The 19,760-nt window shown below is 44.4% G+C and overlaps 2 protein-coding genes across 2 annotated transcripts in view; both read right to left on the reverse strand.

Annotated features, from left to right (window-relative positions):
* Positions 1-6: 6 nt before the first annotated feature.
* Positions 7-7,562, reverse strand: cpsf3 (cleavage and polyadenylation specific factor 3). Its single transcript, XM_029677254.2, has 18 exons — positions 7,356-7,562; positions 6,967-7,030; positions 6,751-6,848; positions 6,348-6,476; positions 5,849-6,026; positions 4,000-4,089; positions 3,633-3,783; positions 3,249-3,424; positions 2,847-3,005; positions 2,461-2,607; positions 2,122-2,274; positions 1,802-1,910; positions 1,614-1,712; positions 1,215-1,309; positions 962-1,049; positions 616-682; positions 375-471; positions 7-289 (listed from the first exon to the last, which is right to left on the reverse strand). The coding sequence occupies exons 1-18, from the start codon at positions 7,424-7,426 to the stop codon at positions 188-190; spliced, it is 2,073 nt and encodes a 690-aa protein (XP_029533114.1). The 5' UTR covers positions 7,427-7,562; the 3' UTR covers positions 7-187.
* A 632-nt stretch (positions 7,563-8,194) lies between these two features.
* The window catches only part of asap2b (ArfGAP with SH3 domain, ankyrin repeat and PH domain 2b), a 48,597-nt gene continuing 37,031 nt past the window's right edge, over positions 8,195-19,760 (reverse strand). Inside the window, 12 exon segments of the mRNA XM_029677255.2 lie at positions 8,195-9,136; positions 9,263-9,376; positions 9,544-9,626; positions 10,372-10,433; positions 10,701-10,932; positions 10,935-10,970; positions 11,163-11,264; positions 11,898-12,174; positions 12,434-12,547; positions 12,792-12,859; positions 14,983-15,098; positions 15,338-15,423. Of these exon segments, the coding sequence (XP_029533115.2) occupies positions 9,062-9,136; positions 9,263-9,376; positions 9,544-9,626; positions 10,372-10,433; positions 10,701-10,932; positions 10,935-10,970; positions 11,163-11,264; positions 11,898-12,174; positions 12,434-12,547; positions 12,792-12,859; positions 14,983-15,098; positions 15,338-15,423 (1,365 nt within the window). The 3' untranslated portion in view covers positions 8,195-9,061.

Genomic DNA, 19,760 nt, shown 5'->3' on the forward strand with positions numbered 1-19,760 from the left:
TCATTGTAACATACGCATATCAATTAATAATGCACTGGAAAACTCTTCATATAGACCATGTCAGTACTGCACTGCCCGTAAAGGAAAGTGGGCAAGTGCCTCTGGGTGGTGCTGTTTGGGAACCCCGGTGTGTTGGACAGGCTGCCTGTCCAGGGAGAGAGAGAGACGGGAGGAGGTGGATGACTCCTCAGATGGCAGGGTTGAGAGCATCATAGAGCCTCTGCACAGCCAGCTCCACCATCTCTCTCAGGGTCTCATCTTCAGCACTGCCCTCCTCATACTGCACCGTCTGCACAGACAGACAGAACCACAGGGGAGAACCAGGTCAGAGGAGAACACACACAGAGAGACAGACATATCTACTAAATCCTCACTCTGGTCTCTGGGCAGATGAAGGCAGTATTCCCGTCCACTGTTACTGTCAGATTCTTATTGTCCTTGAAGTCCACACAGTCCTCCCCAAACATGTCACTGTTGAGGGAAAGATTTCAAATGTCTCAGAGAAGCGATTCTATCCGTTACATTTTGATACACATTCACAACCTTCCTGTTGACCCATGACAGGTGTGTGTGTGTGTGTGAATATAGAAAACGTGAATAGGGGGTGGAACTTACAGAAGCATAATCTCCAGCCTCTGCTGGAAAACATCCAGTTCTATACCTTCTTTCTTGTGCTCCATAACTATAGGATGAAGAAATGAACATCAGCAAGGGAAGGGACAAGCACAAAGACATTAAACATACTGTAATGATATTCCATAACGCAGAGATAATGTTAGAACACGTTCGCTGACCTAGGTAGCACACCTCTTTTCTTCACAAAACTAACCCTGTGTCGTAGTATTTTACCAGTCTTGTACTCACTATACTACACGAGAACATACATGTGAAAACTGACTTTTAGCGTTCAGATTTCTTCACCGGTCCATGATAGAGATAACGTTGGACTTTCTTCACTGACCTTTCTGTGCTTTAGGGTTGGACTGGACCTCCAGAACCACTGTGGTGACCGCATCAGCATACATGTCATTCAGAGGGTTGGCGATCCACTGCGCACAGCACCAATACAAAACCAGTTAGCTAATGTTCACACCCTTTCCTATAGGGTTGCAATATTCAATATTCTGATTCTGGGACTCTACCTACTGGGATTTCTGGAGGGAAATAACCAGGGAATTTTGGAACCCCTACTTTCATTATATTCAGTATCTCACCTCTAAAACCACCATGCCAGCTTCATGCACCAGTGTGACATTCTTGAAGATCCTGAGTGTGATTTTCTCTGCAGACTCCACCTCTTCCACATCCCCTAAAAGACAAGCGGGTTTGTATAGTCAGACAGTACAGAGAAAAACTCCAGACCCTGGTTATAAGTGACAGCTTTACAGTGGCTTTGAAAACAGCCCAATGTAACCACTACTGTAAAGCAACTGGCACACTCCCACAACAAACTCTAATAACACCTGCAAAAAAACTAAATTCGCTAGGTGTTCCCCGTAAGGTGATATTTTGTTGGCTTCCGATTCGGAATCAATCAGTAGTTGTTGGTGTTGATTGATTGACCAGTGTGCCTAAATTTCCAACAAGGTGAGCAGAGTTCTGTAGAAACCCACCTGCCAGGTTGCGTAGATGGCTGGCCAGCAGAGAGATGGGTCCAGTGAAGGGAATGGCCTGGGTCTGCTTCACTGTGCTCATGGCCAGGTCTGTATAGTCTGGAGACAGAGAGAAGAGCTCGTACACACATGTGGACACACGGAGGGATGCTTGCACACACACAGTCAGATAGTGAATCAGTACTGACTGGACAGATCTGAAGGGGTGAGGATGTGGTAGCTGAAGTTGCGTTTGACCAGGATCCCAGACACCCTCTGACCCTGCTGACACTTCTTATCAGCCAGGGAGCCCATCACCTACAGCACAGAACAGCAACAGTCAGTATACACACACACACCACAATTGTTTGGAAGACACAAATCGCCTCAGTTGTACACACTATAAAAAATCTTTGATAATTCCGCTTGATGCCAATGGATAAAGTCTAACTCAATTCAGTCTAATTCTCCCAATAAATGATATTACAGTAGGAGACCGCTAGAGAGAGAGAGTGGAGGATGGGCTCACCTTAGCCAACTTCTCTCCTCTGAAGTTGAGTGTGACGGCCTCAGTGTTCCGGGGGTTGTGCACCTCGATGTGGACCTCATCATTGTCCTCGTACTCCCTGATCAGAGCAGCTTTCAGACGGGCCATCTCATTCTGCTCCCCGTGCACCAGGATCTGCAGGCGGGACAAAGAAATATGTCACACGAGCAGGCTCAAGTCATTGAAGTATAACAGGGGAAAAAAAGAGAGGCCCAAGCACACTTCCTTGTGGAACTGTGTCCCGTTGGCATTTACCATTTGATTACGGCCCGTAAGATAAGATCTGACTCATTTAATGGCCGACGGAGTGTGTCTATTTACCACATGAGGGGGTTTGAGAGCCCTGATGAACTCGCTGGTCTGTTGGTAGTCAGTGTGGGCTGAGAAAGAGATGTAGTCCACAGACATCTTCAGCTGCAGCTTCTGGCCTGACATGGTGGTGATCTCCTCTGGCTCTGACATAATGTGCTGAGGATAGAGTCACAGAGGAACAGTCAGCTCACACACACAGAGTAATGAATCTTAGCACGGCTGGAAATGACTTGATTAAAAAAAAATTGTGTCCATGTTTATCTGTCATTTGATGACGCTAAAAAATACTTGATCACAAGTGGCTTGCAATAAGACCCCACTGTAGGATTCCTTTGGTTGTGATGACTTGGTGTGACTGAGAAATGTCTTAAGAAGGGTTGAAGACCGAGCCCCACCTTTGCGAGGGTACCCTCCACAGAGTAGCCGGCGATGATGACGCCGTTCCTCTTATCGGTGCACCAGCTCTCAAACAGCTCTCTTGACAGACCGCTCTGCATCATACCTGGAGAGGCCATCACCACACTGGGCCCGATGTCATCAAAGTGGTCCATGCTCTGGTAGAGAGTGGTACAGCAGACTTAGCATGGACCGAGGGACACAGCAGGTGCTAATTCATTAGAGCACACCGTAGTAAAACTTTTCGAAAAGGAAATGAAAAGGAGTGTTTCTTATTGGACAAGTTCAGATAGTCACTCCCTGTTTCAGCCTGTTTTCTACTTTATGGTGCCTAATAAACATTTTTTTTTAATTATTGAAAAATGCCACTACCAAACATTCATCTGATTAACGTCACCCACCTTGAGGTTGCTGATGTGCTTGAAGACGAAGGGGTTGTTGACGTTAATGGCCTTGCGGATCTTGTCGTTCATAGCGTTGACGTATGTCTGGTAGACGGCCATGCACTTCTTGGCCAGAGACGACGCGTAGTAGATGGGAATGTCATGGAGCTCTGGGTGGTTCTGCCAGTATTCGTCTGAAACACACACGCAGAGGCACATAACCACACACATTAGAGAAGGGTTGTGTTCATTAGCGCACGCAACAGAAAACGTTTTAAAACAAGTTTCTGATTGGATTAGGCCAGGTGACTGTTGGTTCCTAATGAACACTTCCATGAATGAGAGTCACTGGATACCTGCTCTAAAGGCAGGCTGAAGAGGGAACTGGTTGGAGAATCTCACCCAGGATGAGCAGCAGTTCCTGGGCTCGGCCCAAGGCGAACACGGGGATGAGACAGCGGCCCTCTCTGTTGACGATGTCATGGATTGTGTTGCAGAACCGGGCCTCCCGCTCCTCCCTCTTCTCATGGATGTGTGTTCCATACGTGGACTCCTGAGGACATAGAGCAATACACATCAAATCCTCATGTTAGGAAAACAAGATCACACGAGAATCAAAGTGAAGTATGCTGCTTTTTTGTGGTTGTGATTAGGCTGGGTTGCCGTAAAGCACCATGTGACAACTGCTGACAAATTAATTTGATTGCCTGATTGATTAATTGATTGTAGTTGTGTTTAGTGTTGTATGTTACTATTAGCGGGGACTCACAGTAATGAGGATGTCAGGCTTGACACTGGGGATCTCGGCTGCCATCAAATGCCTGTCCTCCTGTCGGGAAAAGTCACCTGTGTAGAGGATCTATGGACAGAGACACACCAATAAAGGAACAAGAATAACAGGAGACAGGTTAGTTTAAACCTACAATTTTAAGAGACAGTAGCAAAGTAAATAGACAAAAATATATTTCTGTTTCAAAGAATTATTCACTCATGTAATTGTATTGGGAACATTTGTCCAGCATATGAGTGCCACCTACTGGCCACAGTAAACAATACAATCTGTATACAGTGCATTCAGAAAGTATTCAGAACCCTTCACTTTTCCACATTTTGTTACATTACAGCCTTATTCTAAAATTGATTAAATTATTTTTTCCCCTCATTAATCTACACACAATACCCCAGAATTGTTTGAAAATGTATTACAAATAAAAACATTCATACCTTATTTACATAAGTATTTAGACCCTTCGCTATTAGACTCGAAATTGAGCTCAGGTGCATCCTGTTTCCATTGATCATCCTTGATATGTTTCTACAATGTGATTGGACATGATTTGGAAAGGCACACACCTGTCTATATAAGGTCCCACTGTTGACAGTGCATGTCAGAGCAAAACCAAGCCATGAGGTTGAAGGAATTGTCCTTAGAGCTCCAAGACAGGATTGTGTTGAGACACTGATCTGGGGAAGGGTATCAAAAAATGTCTGCAGCATTGAAGGTCCCCAAGAACACAGTGGCCTCCATCATTCTTAAATGGAAGAAGTTTTGAACCACCAAGACTCTTCCTAGAGCTGGCTGCCCAGCTACACTGAGCAATCGGGGGAGAAGGGCCTTGAAGAGGGAGGTGACCAAGAACCCGGTGGTCACTCTGGCAGAGCTCCAGAGTCCCTCTGTGGAAACCTTCCAGAAGGTCTGATGAAACCAAGATTGAACTCTTTGGCCTGAATGCCAAGTGTCACATCTGGAGGAAACCTAGCACCATCCCTACGGTGAAGCATGGTGTTGGCAGCATCATGCTGTGGGGATGTTTTTCAGCGGCAAGGACTGGGAGACTAGTCAGGATCAAAGGAAAGATGAACGGAGCAAAGTACAGAGAGATCCTTGATGAAAACATGCTCCAGAGCGAGCGCTCAGGACATCAGACTGGTGCAAAGGATCACCTTTCAACAGGATAACACAGGAGTGGCTTCGGTACAAGTCTCTGAATGGCCTTGAGTGGACAGCCAGAGCCCGGATTTGAACCCGATGGAACATCTCTGGAGACCTGAAAATAGCTGTGCAGCGACGCTCCCCATCCAACCTGACATAGGTTGAGAGGATATGCAGAGAATGGGAGAAACTCCCCAAATAAAGGTGTGCCAAGCTTGTAGGGTCATACCCAAGAGGACTCGAGGCTGTAATCGCTGCCAAAGGTGCTTCAACAAAGTACTGAGTAAAGGGTCTGAATACCTATATAAAATGCGATGCTTCCTTTTTTATTTTTAATACATTCACCAAAAAAATCTAAAAAACTTTTTTCTTTGTCATTATGGGGTTTTATTTAATCAATTTTAGAATAAGGTTGTATAGTAACAAAAGTCAAGGGGTCTGAATACTTTCCGAATGCACTGTGATGATTTGGGGAGATAAAGTTTATAAACGCGCCTCTACAAAAACAAGGTGCGGATGAGGAGATATTCAAACAAAATAAAAAATGGGAGAGAACAGAATTTCTGGGAAATCATGTGCTATTTATGATAAGAACCTTTTCTTATGGTTCTTTCACAAAGAAGATGATGAATAAGCTGTAGTTGCTTTTCTGTCCAAGTAGTCAATGTAAATGTAATGTAGTCACCTTCACGCCAGCTATCTCGATCATGAACATGGCTGCCCCCAGGACGTGACCGGCATGGTAGCACCAGAACTTGATGCCGGCCACCTCCTTCACCTCGTGAAAGTTGATGGTCTCGATCTTGTCCATGCTCTCCTCCAAGTCTGTCTCCGTGTACAGCATGTCGTCGGCTGAGATGTTACTGGGAGGGAAAACACAGAGACAGTCAGGGGCACAATGTGAACCCGAATCATCCATAATGGATAATGGCATCTCTACAATTGTTTTGCCCTGAAGACATGGCTGTGTAGACTTATGACGTCTAACAGTTAGATGCCAAAGGAGTCGACATAGGAATCTACAGCCATGCCTCCATGGCAATACATTTTGAAGCTACTCTATCAAGAAAGAAACAGTAGAGTACGCTGCTATTTCCACGAACCGAGTAATGTTGCTTATAGGAGCCAAAGGCTAAAGTTAAGTAAGTCAGGCTGTTATTGGAAGTTAATAAACTCTTGTCTACCTGACTTTGACATAATCAGACAGCAGCCAGCGGTAAATAGCTTTGGTGGCGTGGGTCATGAAGGTCCTTCCTTTGAAACTGGTCTTCTGGAGAAACCAAGGCAAGGCTCCACAGTGGTCCAAGTGGAAACTGAGATAGAGAGAGGAGATTATAGAGAACTGAATATGGTGCATTAGAAAACTGAACTCTTGTCTTCAGTGTGTTAATTCATCTGACCTGGGGAAACATAATGGGGTTGTGTTTATAAGGCCCAAAACGTAGGAAAACTCACAGAAACAGAAAGCTATTTATGAACTTGTCCATATAAGAAACATTTGTTTATGTTTTAGGTTGTGAAAAGTTTTGCTACAGTTGAACTTGACCCCAATAAATACAACCCAGATGAGAGATTAGGAATACTCACTGGCTGATAAGAAGCAGGTCTATCTCAGCAGGATCGATCAAGTCAATATATGGAAGAGCATCCATTCCTTCTAATCCTGGGTGGATTCCACAGTCCAGCTACAAAGGAAAACGGTTGTTGTACTCAATTATCTGGTTACTTCTATTTTGGAATGTCTCAGACAATCCATAATGCATGGTAAATTCAACAGGGACAGCAGAGTGCACGTAATATTACCATGATTTTCCGTCCCTTGAACTCCAGAATGATGCATGACCTTCCCACCTCCTGCCCAGCTCCACTGTGAGAGGGAAAGAGACGTCAATCACTGTCTGATGACATTTGTGACACAGTGACGTTATGGCAGATTCAGAAAAATCTTACGCGTTATGAACGTTATGCATAGCTACGGTAGCTACTTGAAAATACCATCTAGCTATCTATACGTATACTAGGTAAATCACTGTGGCATCTTTGGACAACTACTAACACTAGGTAACATTGAACAAATTCATAATTTATCTAACTAGGTAGACAGGCGTCAGTCTTCATGTATTTGCTAGTTAGACGGGCTAAAATAGCTAGCTAGCCAAACAGCTCACGAAATGTTGAATGTATAAACCCACAGTGGTCTGATGAGGAGCTGATCACTTTCCTCCGCAGGCACTGATAAATCAGCTTTGCGTTTCGCCGCCATATTTTCTCTTACGATTTAATTAAAATATATATGCTTATTATGTATTAATTGTACTAATTCATTCTTCTGACACCTACAGAAACTAACCGCACGCTGACTACAACAACACTTCCGGTCCAGCGATATATGTCCGTACGAGGAATGGTCTTTGCTATAATGGGTTCCGGTGTTGTAACATAGGGCGCCCATTCAGGAGCACACAACGTTTTGTAACGTTAAGGTAGAAATATGTTATTTAGAACAAACATGCTTCTCCAACATATAAAACACGAAATCATGTAGGCTGTATTTATGACATTTCTATCAGCAACGTTGGAGAACGTTTGGCAACTGAACATGGTCCTGATTTTAGGGCATAGTAGCCAGAGCACAGTATAATCATAATGACATTGCTATAATCTATCCTCCCAAAAAGGACTCTTTCATTTATGGACGTAATTTAAAAAATAAAAACAAGTTTTTGTTTTCATTATGCTACATACAGATTACTCAAGAATATGTGGGTTGGTCCATTTTTTTGCCTAGTTGGTCTGTCTAACAAACTTTTTGGGGCTCAAAATGATCACCATCTCGCTAATATTGGTGCCCTCAAAATGGCAGTGTGGGGGCCTCAAGGAAAAATATTGGCTGGTGTTAGAAATACCAGGGGCAATTTTTGGTCCCAGTCCGCCCCAGAATCAGATAATGGTTCTGTTCATAATCATCAAATGGAGTGACCACTACAGATCTGTCTTAACCCGACTGCAATGAAGACAAAACACACAATGAGCCATTTCACGTTTTAATGAATAACCATGGACATGTAAAGAACATGAGGGAAGAGGGAAATGTAGGATGTACATTCCTTTCAATTATCTCAAATGTTACAGCTACAATATACATACAGAGTTACCCTGCAACCCTTTTTCCAGCATCATATATTCACAAATGCTCTCTTGATAAATTAGATTTCATTCCATGTTAGATTCAAACATATCAGTTTCCCGTAAGCAGAAGCTGTCATAGGATGATCATGATCGGTGATACACAGCAATGTAATGACTGATGTAATATATAGACTTTGAGTGGTTGTAGTACAATACGTTTTTTATTATACCAAGTTACACTTTCAATACGCATCTGAATTGATAACACAATTGCGGAATATTGAATTTAAAGACAAGTTTGACTGTATCCTCAAGGATGCACTGTACTGTGTGGACTTTAAATAAAATATAATCAAGCAGAATCTTGCTCCAGTTATTTCCAGTTGTCCCAGCAAACCAAGTCTAAATATACTTTCTCAAAACTTAGCATGCAGGTTGAACAGTTTCCCCATTTCCCCCCCCAAATATTCCAGCATTGTAGATTAGAACATTCTGTTGGCAGGTCAGAGGTCACCTAGTCATCATCTTTGGCTGTTTGGATGCATGAGAATATCACCACCCACACATGTGATGTGCACATCCCACACCTCTTTCACTCATAGACATTGTTTTTCTCCCAAACGATACCCTATTTCTTATATAGTGCACTACTTATAGGGCTCTGGTCAAAAGTAGTGCACTACATAGGGGATAGGGTGCAATTTTGGACAAGAACAGATAACACACAGCCTAGTAGTGAGCGACAGCTTCGGTCACACCATCAGATGCATCAGTCAGTGATTAAGTGCACAAATGTCACAGGGAAGACTCCTTTCCTAGTCGAATCCCCCTCAATATGTCCCACCTGCAACACACACACAACAGGACATACAGTCAGTGGATCAGAGACATAAGGACACAGTCAGAGGATGTGTGTGTGTGCGTATGTGTGTGCGTGCCTATGCGTGTGGGTTGAGGCTGTTGTACTTACCCACCACTCCTGGTCCTCCTCTCCATCCACTACAATCACCTCTCCCTCGGTGAACGTTAGCTCATCTGGGTTATCAGCTAAACAGCTGTAGCGGGCTTTCACCCTCCTGGACCTCTGTTTTTAAGGGCCAAATAATAATAAGTTAGACAAGAAGATGTTAGTTCATGTTTTTTTGCAAGTGTTCAATAATCAGTGTAAATATGATATTACTGTTTTACTATAATAGCCTGTGTGTTAGGTATTGATTGCATGCCACTGATTGGCTGAGTTGAGGATCTCACAGGGAGGTTAGCGCGGGGCTTAGGTGTTGGTGGAGGAGTTGGACCAAAGCTCTGAGGGGATCCAGTTACAGGTGCATTCTTTACTGCTCAAAAACACAAGCAAAAAGACACATTGGAACATTTAATCATCAATTCATGGACATGGTCCCAGATCTGTTTGTCATTTTACAAACTCCATTATTCGAACCAGTTGGCACCCAGATTAATAAAAACAAAGCTCTTAGAACCAGAGCAGGCTAGTTATTAGATATTGTAGGCTGAGTGTACAAAACTTTAGGAACACCTTCATAATATTGAGTGGCACCCCCTTTTACCCTCAGACTAGACTCAATTCATCGTGTCATGGCCACTGCAAGGTGTCGAAAGCGTTCCACAGGGATGCTTGCCCATGTTGACTCCAATGCTCTACACAGTTGTGTCAAATGGTCTGGATGTCCTTTGGGTGGTGGACTATTCTTGATACACATGGGAAACTGTAGAGAGTGAAAAACCCAGCAGTGTTGCAGTTGTTGACACAAACTGGTGCGCCTGGCACCTACTACCATACCCTGTTCAAAGGCACCTAAATATTTTGTCTTTCCCATTCACCTTCTGAATGGCACACATACACAATCCACGTCTCAAGGCTTAAAAATACTTCTTTAACCTGTCTCCTCCACTTCATCTACACTGATTGAAGTATATTGAACAAGTGACATCAATAAGGTTTCATAGCTTTCACCTTGAGTCACCTGGTCAGTCGTGGAAAGAGCAGGTATTCCTAATGTTTTGTACACTCAGTGTATACTAAAAATGTGTGAATGGTATTTGAGTGTGTGATGTGTTTACCGGATCTATTAGTGGGTCCAGCAAGCCTGCCGGGTGGTCCATTAGGCATGGGTTTATCTGAACTGAAACCACACACACATTAATTGTCTTAGTTAACTGATAATACATATCATTATACACCTAACACAAGACTTAATAGAATTAAATGAGAACATATGAACCTGAATTGGTCAGCGGACGTATCAAGCGTCTCAGAGTAGGAGTGCTGATCTAGAGTCAGGTCCCCCCCTATCCACATAATCATATTTATTGTGATCTAAAATACTAAACTGATCCTAAATCAGCACTCTTACTCTGAGATGCTTGATACATACTGCCCAAGTTCTTACATAGTGGGTGATTTAGTTGATTTGGACCGTGCGGCTCTGCTTCTGGGATGGTGGGCGGGTACAGGAGGGGGCTGTGTGGGTCGGAAGGAGGGTGCAGGGGGCACTGTTGGCGGGAATGGTGGTAGTGGGATGATGGGGGACACTGGAGGCCCAGGTAATACTGAAGGTAGTGGTGGTAGAGGAGCAGTCTTATGGCTTCTAGACTCCATCACACTGGTCCTTTTACTCACCAGGGAGGCGGAGCAGCAGGTGGAACAGCTGGGGGAAACACTGGATGGAGACAAGGGAGTGTTATCAATCAGTCAAATGTATAAAAATAAATAAAAAAGTTTAACATCGGCAGTTGTAACAAAGTGCTTATACAGTACTTAAATCTTGTTGTTGTGCCAGCAGCGCAGTATAATCACATGAGGGATAGGTCAGGAGCTAGTACTATCTGGTAATATAATGTAGTGCACTTACCATTCATGGAGCTGTTACGCTCCGGGATGTGAGGGTTCGGGGGGTCTGAGGAGGACCTCTGTCTACCCACCACCTCCATATGAGCCTGCTTCCACCCTGGGCCTACAAGGTTACAGTCATAGGGTCAATCATGTGTAGGGTGCAGTCTTTCGGATGGGACGTTAAACGGGTGTCCTGACTCTCTGAGGTCATTAAAAAAGATCCCATGGCACTTGTCGAAAGAGTAGGGGTGTTAACCCCAGTGTCCTGGCTAAATTGCCAATCTGGCCCTCAAACCATCACGGTCACCTAATAATCCCCAGTTTACAATTGGCTCATTCATCCCCCTCCTCTCCCCTGTAACTATTCCCCAGGTCGTTGCTGCAAATGAGAACGTGTTCTCAGTCAATTTACCTGGTAAAATAACAGATAAATAAAATAATTTATTTATACTACAGTTTGGCATCTGGTGTTTAGTTAATTATTCCAGCAACCATGTCAAGGAACTGTAATCTATTACCTAGTGCAGGGCTGTTTCATTCTGGTCTTGGATGGCCGAAACATTTCCGATTTATGTTTCTAACTTGGAGCTGATTGCACTCACCTGGTGACGTAGGTCTGAATCAAGCCCTGATTAGGAGAGTGAAAACCTGAAAAAGGGTTTTGGCCCAATAGGTCTGTAATTGAACAGCCCTGACCTAGAGCATGACTTATGCTCTATGACCTATGGCCGATTCTCATTGCCAATGGACTGACCTTTGCTGGTGTTCCTGGGGGGCAGGGGTGGGATGTGTAACCCTGGTCCCCCTGGCATGCCGCGGGGAGGGGGGCTGAGGTCCAGGATGGCGCCATAGGTCTCATTGTTCATCATCATGCTGGGGACATGGGCTCTCTGCTTGTCCCTGACCAGGCTGGCTGCGTCACGGGCCAAGGAGGCCATGTTGAGACCTCCAGGCATGGGACCCATGGGACCATTTCCTGGGACAAAACAGCTGACCGGACGCTCCTGCTCTGGCCGTCTTTGGGGGATGGGCTGGGTATGGGCGATAAAGAGTGTAAGTATGCTAGTGTAGTATAAGCTAGTATGCTATTGATGTAATGTCTTCAACTGAGGTTGAAGTACTATAGTACTCACTCAAGTACTGACTCGTGCATTTTTGGCAAAATAATTCAACTAATACAGCAGTACAGGTTTGCCTGGTATACCATAAAATCATGGTTAGAAGAATTTGTGAATTCTATTAGAGTTCTATATGAGTTTTGAGTTATGAGGTAGAGGCTATCCAACTCACCTTGTCCTCCATCTCGTCTTCGCTCTCGTCCAGGTCGTCGTCTTCGTTCTGGAGCCGCCACTCATATTCCACATGCACATGGACGTTAAACTTCCCCGTCATAGCCTGGGTCAGCTGGACACCACAAATACAGTCAACCTTTACCATTATCCATGTTGATAAAACAGAACCCTGGACCATCCTCTAAGACAGCTGGATCATCAAATTCAAAGTAGGTGCCACACATCGGTGGTGGATGAGTTGAGTTTCCCCTTACTTGTGGAAGAGCACTCTACAAGGCCAATCAATTATTATTAGTATATTGTTACAGTGTTCAAATCCATGTGACCTTTAGATTCAATTCAAAGACTGCACTCACCAGCTCTTCACACTGCGAATGTCTGAGGCGCTTGGCGATGTCCATTGGTGTTTCTCCTGCCTCGTTGGCTGCACACAGACAGACAAACCAATTTATGTGTTTCTTATATATATATATATATATATATATATATATATATATATATATATATACACACACACACACACACACAACATACTGTATATATACACACACACTGTATATATACAGTTCCAAAAAGGTGTTAAACAAATCAAATATATTTTATATTTGAGATTCTTCAAAGTAGACACCCTTTGCCTTGACAGCTTTCCACACTCTTAGCATTCTCTCAACCAGCTTCATGAGGTAGTCACCTGGAATGCATTTCAATTAACAGGTGTGCCTTGTTAAAAGTTCATTTGTGGAATTTCTTTCCATCTTAATCCGTTTGAGCCATTCAGTTGTGTTGTGACAAGGTGGGGGTGGTGTACAGAATATTTGGTAGTAGACCAAGTCCATATTATGGCAAGAACAGCTCAAATAAGCAGAGAGAAAATGACAGTCCATCATTACTTTAAGAAATGAAGCTCAGTCAAGCCGGGAAAGTGTCAAGAATTTGGAAAGTTTCTTCAAGTGCAGTCGCAAAAACCATCAAGTGCTATGATGAAACTAGCTCTCATGAGGACCACCACAGGAAAGGAAGCCTCAGAGTTCCCTCTGCTGTAGAGGATATGTTCATTAGAGTTACCAGCCTCAGAGATTGCATCCCAAATAAATGCTTCAGAGTTCAAGTAACAGACACATTTCAACATCAATTGTTCAGAGGAGACTGTGTGATTCAGGCCTTCATGGTCGAATTGCTGCAAAGAAACCACTACTAAAGGACACCAATAAGAAGACACTTGCTTGGGCCAATAAAAACGAGCAATGGACATTAGACCGGTGGAAATCTGTCCTTTGGTCTGTTGAGTCCAAATGTGAGATTTTTGGTTCCAACCACTGTGTCTTTGTTAGACACAGAGTAAGTGAACGGATGATCTCTGCATGTGTGGTTCCCACCGTGAAGCATGCAGGAGGAGGTGTGATGTTGTAGGGGTGCTTTGCTGGTGACTCTGTCAGTAATTTATTTAGAATTCAAGGCACACTTAACCAGCATGACTACCACAGCATTCTGCAGCGATACACAATCCAGTCCGGTTTGCACTTAGTGGGACTATCATTTGTTTTCAATAGGACAATGACCCAACACACCTCCAGGCTGTGTAAGGACTATTTGACCAAGAAGGAGAGTGATGGTGCTGCATCAGATGACCTGGCCTCCAGAATCACCTGACTCAATTGAGATGGTTTGGGATGAGTTGGACTGCAGAGTGAAGGAAAAGCAGCCAACAAGTGCTCAGCATATGTGGGAACTCCTGTTGGACTGTTGGAAAAGCAGTCCAGGTGAAGCTGGTTGAGAGAATGCCAAGAGTGTGCAAAGCTGTCATCAAGGCAAAGGGTGGCTACTTTGAAGAATCTCAAATATATTTAGATTTGTTTAACACTTTTTTGGTTACTACATGGTTCCATGTGTTATTTCATAGTTTTGATGTCTTCACTATTATTCTACAATGTAGAAAATAGTAAAAATAAAGAAATACCCTTTCATGAGTAGGTGTGTCCAAACTTTTGACTGGTACTGCATATATATATATTTTTTGTACTCTTCTCCCTTGTACTTTTCTCCCCAATTTCATGATATCCAATTGGTAGTTACAGTCTTGTACCATCGCTGGAACTCCCCTACGGACTCGGGAGAGGCGAAGGTCAAGAGCCATGCGTCCTCCGAAACACAACCCTGCCAAGCCGCACTACTTCATGACACACTGCTTGCTTAACCTGGAAGCCAGCCACACCAATGTATAGGAGGAAACACCGTCCAGCTGGCAAGTGAAGTCAGCTTTCAGGAGCCTGGTCCGCCACAAGGAGTCGCTAGAGTATGATGGGACAAGGAAATCCCTGCCGGCCAAGCCCTCCCGTAACCAGCACAAAGCTGGGCAAATTGTACGCCGCCTCATGGGTCTCCCAGTCACGGCCAGCTGTGACACAGCCTGAGATCAAACCCGATGCAGTGCCTTAAAGACCGCTGCGGCACTCGGGAGGCCCAATTTATGTGTTTCTATGGGACTTGAGTCTGGACTATATAGGGAATAGTGTGTCATTTGGGACATGATACTAGCAGGGCACTTACCAATACTGACCGAGGCCCGGCCCCGCAGCAGCAGTTTCAGACACTCACTGTTGTCTGTAAGGCAGCAGTAGTGCAGTGCCGTGCTCCCTTTGGCTGTCTGCTTCTCCAGGTTGCCACTGACACAGAGCAGACACACCACTGTGGTTAGGACATTCACCTCAAGGGAGTCAGAACTTCCCTCCATCGACATCAACAACTAAATATGTCTAATCTGAGAGAACAACTTCTGATCTTATATACATGTTTTTGTTTACCGAGTTCCCCCTCTTCACATTTGAGATGTTTGCGTCTGCTTTTATGAGACATAAACCCAGCATCTTTTCACCTAATCAGTCCTTAAATAAGGCTTTAGTACCTGTTCTGGGTCAGGAAGTCCACAATATGGAGGGAGTTGCGGTCCACCATTCGTACTGCTAGATGTAGTGCCGTCTCACCCGGTTCCTGAGAGCATGGACAAATACCCTACATGACTAAAAGTATGTGGACACCTGCTTGTCGAACATCTCATTCCAAAATCATGGGCATTATTATGGAGTTGATCCCCCCTTTGCTGCTATAATAGCCTCCACTCTTCTGGGAGGGCTTTCCACTAGATGTTGGCCACAAGAGCTTTAGTTAGGTCGAGCACTGATGTTGGGCAATTAGGCCTGGCTTGCAGTCGGCGTTCCAATTCATCCCAAAGGTGTTCGATGGGGTTGAGGTCAGGGCTCTGTGCAGTCCAGTCAAGTTCTTACACACCGATCTTGACAAACTATTTCTGCATGAACCTCGCTTTGTGCACAGGGGCATTGTCATGCTGAAACAGGAAAGGGCCTTCCCCAAACTGTTGCCACAAAGTTGGAAGCACAGAATCGTCTAGAATGTAATTGTGTGCTGTAGCGTTAAGATTTCCCTTCACTGGAACTAAGCGTCCTGGCCCGAACCATGAAAAACAGTCCCAGACCATTATTCCTCCTCTACCAAACTTTACAGTTGGCACTATGCATTCGGGCAGGTAGCGTTCTCCTGGCATCCGCCAAACCCAGATTTGTCCATCGGACTGCCAGATGATGAAGCGTGATTCATCACTTCAGAGAATGCGTTTCCACTACTCAAGAATTCAATGGCGGAAAGCTTTACACCACTCCAGCTGATGCTTGGCATTACGCATATCTTAAGTTTGTGTGCGGCAGCTCGGCCATGGAAACCAATTTCATGAAGCTTACATTTTATGCTCCCTCCAAACACTTTGCGGCCGAGTCGTTTTTCCTACATGTTTCCACTTCACAATAACAGCACTTAAAGTTTACCAGGGCAGCTCTAGCAGGGCAGAAATGTGAGGAACTGACTTGTTGGAAAGGTGGCATCCTATGATGGTGCCACGTTGAAAGTCACTGAGCTTTTCAGTTCAGCCATTCCACTGTCAATGTTTATCTATGGAGATTGCATGGCTGTGTGCTCGATTTTATACACCTGTCAGCAACAGGTGTGGCTGAACTAGCCGAATCCACTAACTTTAAGGGGTGTCCACATACCTTTGTATACATAGTGTAGCAAAAGGTATATTACAGAAGCATACATGCATATCGGCAAAAAAACAGTTTACATTTGAATCAGAGGTATTAACATATGACAAATCAGCAGAACCTTTTTAGTCCACGTTAGAAGTCTGTCATGTGGGGGCATGGTGCAGCAGTAGTGGTAGAGACTGCCATGCACATATTTCCCACAGTACCATGTGTACGAAGCCCCCCACCCTATACTTTGTACTGTTTTCCCTCTAAAACAAGTTATTCCCAAACCCCCGGGGTAAGCGCAATGCCCTCGGGGGTATGCCAAATAAAAATGTGATTCACATAATTGTATTCATTTATTTTTTATTAAATAAAAAAGAAATCAACAATTCTTCACATTTTCAAACAGTACATTTATATTTTCCAACGGGGCTATACATTTGGGTGAGGTTTTTCTCTCCCCTGAGTAGCCTCGTTTCACTGCCATTTTTTTCTTCTTAACCATCTAGTGTTCAGCGAAATGTCAAATACAGGAAGCCTCGTCAAATAATTAACATCCAATCACATGAACCTTTACTCTCTCGCGGGAAACCTTCACTCTTTTAACCTTTACTCTCTCGCAGGAAACCTTCAACCTTCACTCAGTTTTCTGAGCGAGAATATAGACGACTTTCGAGTATTAAGACGTGTAAAAGCAACAGATACCATTAACAAGAAGGAACTAAAAGCATCTTATATGGCGAGTTACCGAGTGGCAAGGACAGGCAAGCCCCATACTATTGTGGAGGGCTTAATTCTTCCTGTTGCCGTGGATATGGCTGGGACAATGGCGGGGGAAAAGGCCAAAAAAACTATACTATACGCATCAATGACATGGCAAGAGATGTTTTGAAACAATTACTGCTTCGCATACAAGCCAGTGAATTCTATGCTGGATGAGTCAGACGTGGCGGACCTGGCACAGCCTGGCACAGCTCCTGGTATATGTCTGTTACGTTTATGGGGGGTCAATTAAAGAAGACATCCTCTTCTGCAAACAACTGGAAACCAGAACAACAGGAGAGGATATTTATTTATTTATTTTACCCCCTTTCCGCCCCAATTTCGTGGTATCCAAATGTTAGTAGTTACTATCTTGTCTCATCTCTACAACTCCCGTACGGGCTCGGGAGAGACGAAGGTCGAAAGCCATGCGTCCTCCGAAACACAACCCAACCAAGCCGCACTGCTTCTTAACACAGCACGCATCCAACCCGGAAGCCAGCCGCACCAATGTGTTGGAGGAAACACCGTGCACCTGGCGACCTGGTTAGCGTGCACTGCGCCCGGCCCGCCACAGGAGTCGCTAGTGCGCGATGAGACAAGGATACCCCTCCCAGCCAAACCCTCCCTAACTTGGACGACGCTAGGCCAATTGTGCGTCGTCCCTCACCCCGGCAGGCTGCGACAGAGCCTGGGCGCAAACCCAGAAACTCTGCGATGCAGTGCCCTAGACCACTGCAATATTTTTAAAGTACTGGACAGCTTTGTGACATCAAATGGACTTTGGTGGTCAAGATGTGTTGGCATCTGTACTGATGGCGCAAAAGCCATGACAGGGATATAGTGGAGTGGTAATGCGCGTGCAAGCAGTTACGTGTTCAAGCAGTTGCCCCCGACGCCACTTGGGTACACTGCAGCATCCACCCAGAGGCTCTTGCTGCCAAGGGAATGCCTGGACACTAGAGTGAGAATGGTTAACTTTGTTAAAGCAAGGCCCCTGAAATCTCATGTATTTTCTGCATTATGCAATGATATAGGCAGCAACCATGGAACGGTTTTACAACATACAGAAGTGCCTGGCTATCAAGGGGCAAAGAATTGACACTTTTTTAAAATTGAGAGATGAGCTTAAAGTTTTCTTGACTGGCCATCATTTTCACTTGTCTGACCACTTCCATGATGACGAGTTTCTCACACGACTGGCCTATCTGGGTGATGTTTTTTCTCGCCTGAATGATCTGAATCTAGTATTACAGGGACTCTCCGCAACTACTGTATATTCAATGTGCATGACAGAATTGAGGCTATGATTAAGAAGTTGGAGCTCTTTTCTGTCTTCATTAATAAGAACAACAGTCAGGTCTTTCCATCGTTGTATGATTTTTTGTGTGCAAATTAACTCAAGCTTACGGACAATGTCAAATGTGATATAGAAAAGCACCTGAGTGAACTGGGTGCGCAATTACGCAGATACTTTCCCGAAACGGATGACACAAACTGGATTCGTTATCCCTTTCATGCCCTGCCTCCAGTCCACTTACCGATATCTGAACCTCATCAAAATTGCAACAAGCGGTTCTGTGTAAATTGAATTTAATCAGAAGCCACTGCCAGATTTCTTGATACGGCTGCGCTCAGAGTTTCTTGCCTTAGCAAATTGCGCTGTTAAGACACTGATGCCCTTTGCAACCACGTACCTATGAGAAAGTGCCCTCAATAGCATGACAACTAAATACAGGCACAGACTGTGTGGAAAATGATTTAAGACTGGGACTCTCTCCAATACAACATTGCAGAGTTATGTGCATCCTTTCAAGCATAGCTTTCTCCTTAACCTGTGGTGAGTTATTCACAATTTTTGATGAACAAATAAGGTTTTTATATGTAAGATGGTTTAATAAAGAGCAAAATTATTGATTATTGTTATATTATTATTTGTGCCATGATCCTATAAGAGCTCTTTGTCACTTCCCACGAGCCGGGTTGTGACAAAAACTCACTCATTCTTATGTTTAATAAATATCGTATAGTGTGTGTGTGGCAGGCTTACGTGGCGCTGACACTGGTGCTAGAGGGGATACGTGTAACAGTATAACTTTAGACCGCCCCCTCGCCCATACCCGGGCGCGAACCAGGGACCCTCTGCACACATCAACAACAGTCACCCACGAAGCATTGTTACCCATCGCTCTACAAAAGCCGCGGCCCTTGCAGAGCAAGGGGAACTACTACTTCAAGGTCTCAGAGCAAGTGACGTCACCGATTGAAACACTATTTAGCGCGCACCACCGCTAACTAAGCTAGCCGTTTCACATCCGTTACATACGCAGATGGAGGTTGAATGTTTGAAGGGGTACGGGACTGTAAAAGGTTTAGGAACCACTGCTCTAAAAGATAGCCCAGTGGTTAGACTGTTGGGCCAGTAACTGAAAGGTCGCTGGTTCGAATCTGCCAATGTGCCCTTGAGCAAGGCACTTCACCCTATTTGCTCGGGGAAATTGCTCTGGATGAGTGTCTGCTAAA

The sequence above is a fragment of the Oncorhynchus nerka genome, linkage group LG13 (genome assembly GCF_034236695.1).
Source record: "Oncorhynchus nerka isolate Pitt River linkage group LG13, Oner_Uvic_2.0, whole genome shotgun sequence".
Lineage (NCBI taxonomy): Eukaryota > Metazoa > Chordata > Actinopteri > Salmoniformes > Salmonidae > Oncorhynchus > Oncorhynchus nerka.

Coding starts and splice junctions, on each gene's coding strand:
- cpsf3 (XM_029677254.2), bottom strand. CDS start 7,426: ATGGCGGCGAAACGCAAAGCTGATTTATCAGTGCCTGCGGAGGAAAGT. Junction 683..961: donor CAACCCTAAAGCACAGAAAG/GTCAGTGAAGAA, acceptor TTCATCCTATAG/TTATGGAGCACAAGAAAGAA. Junction 290..374: donor TCATCTGCCCAGAGACCAGA/GTGAGGATTTAG, acceptor CTGTCTGTGCAG/ACGGTGCAGTATGAGGAGGG.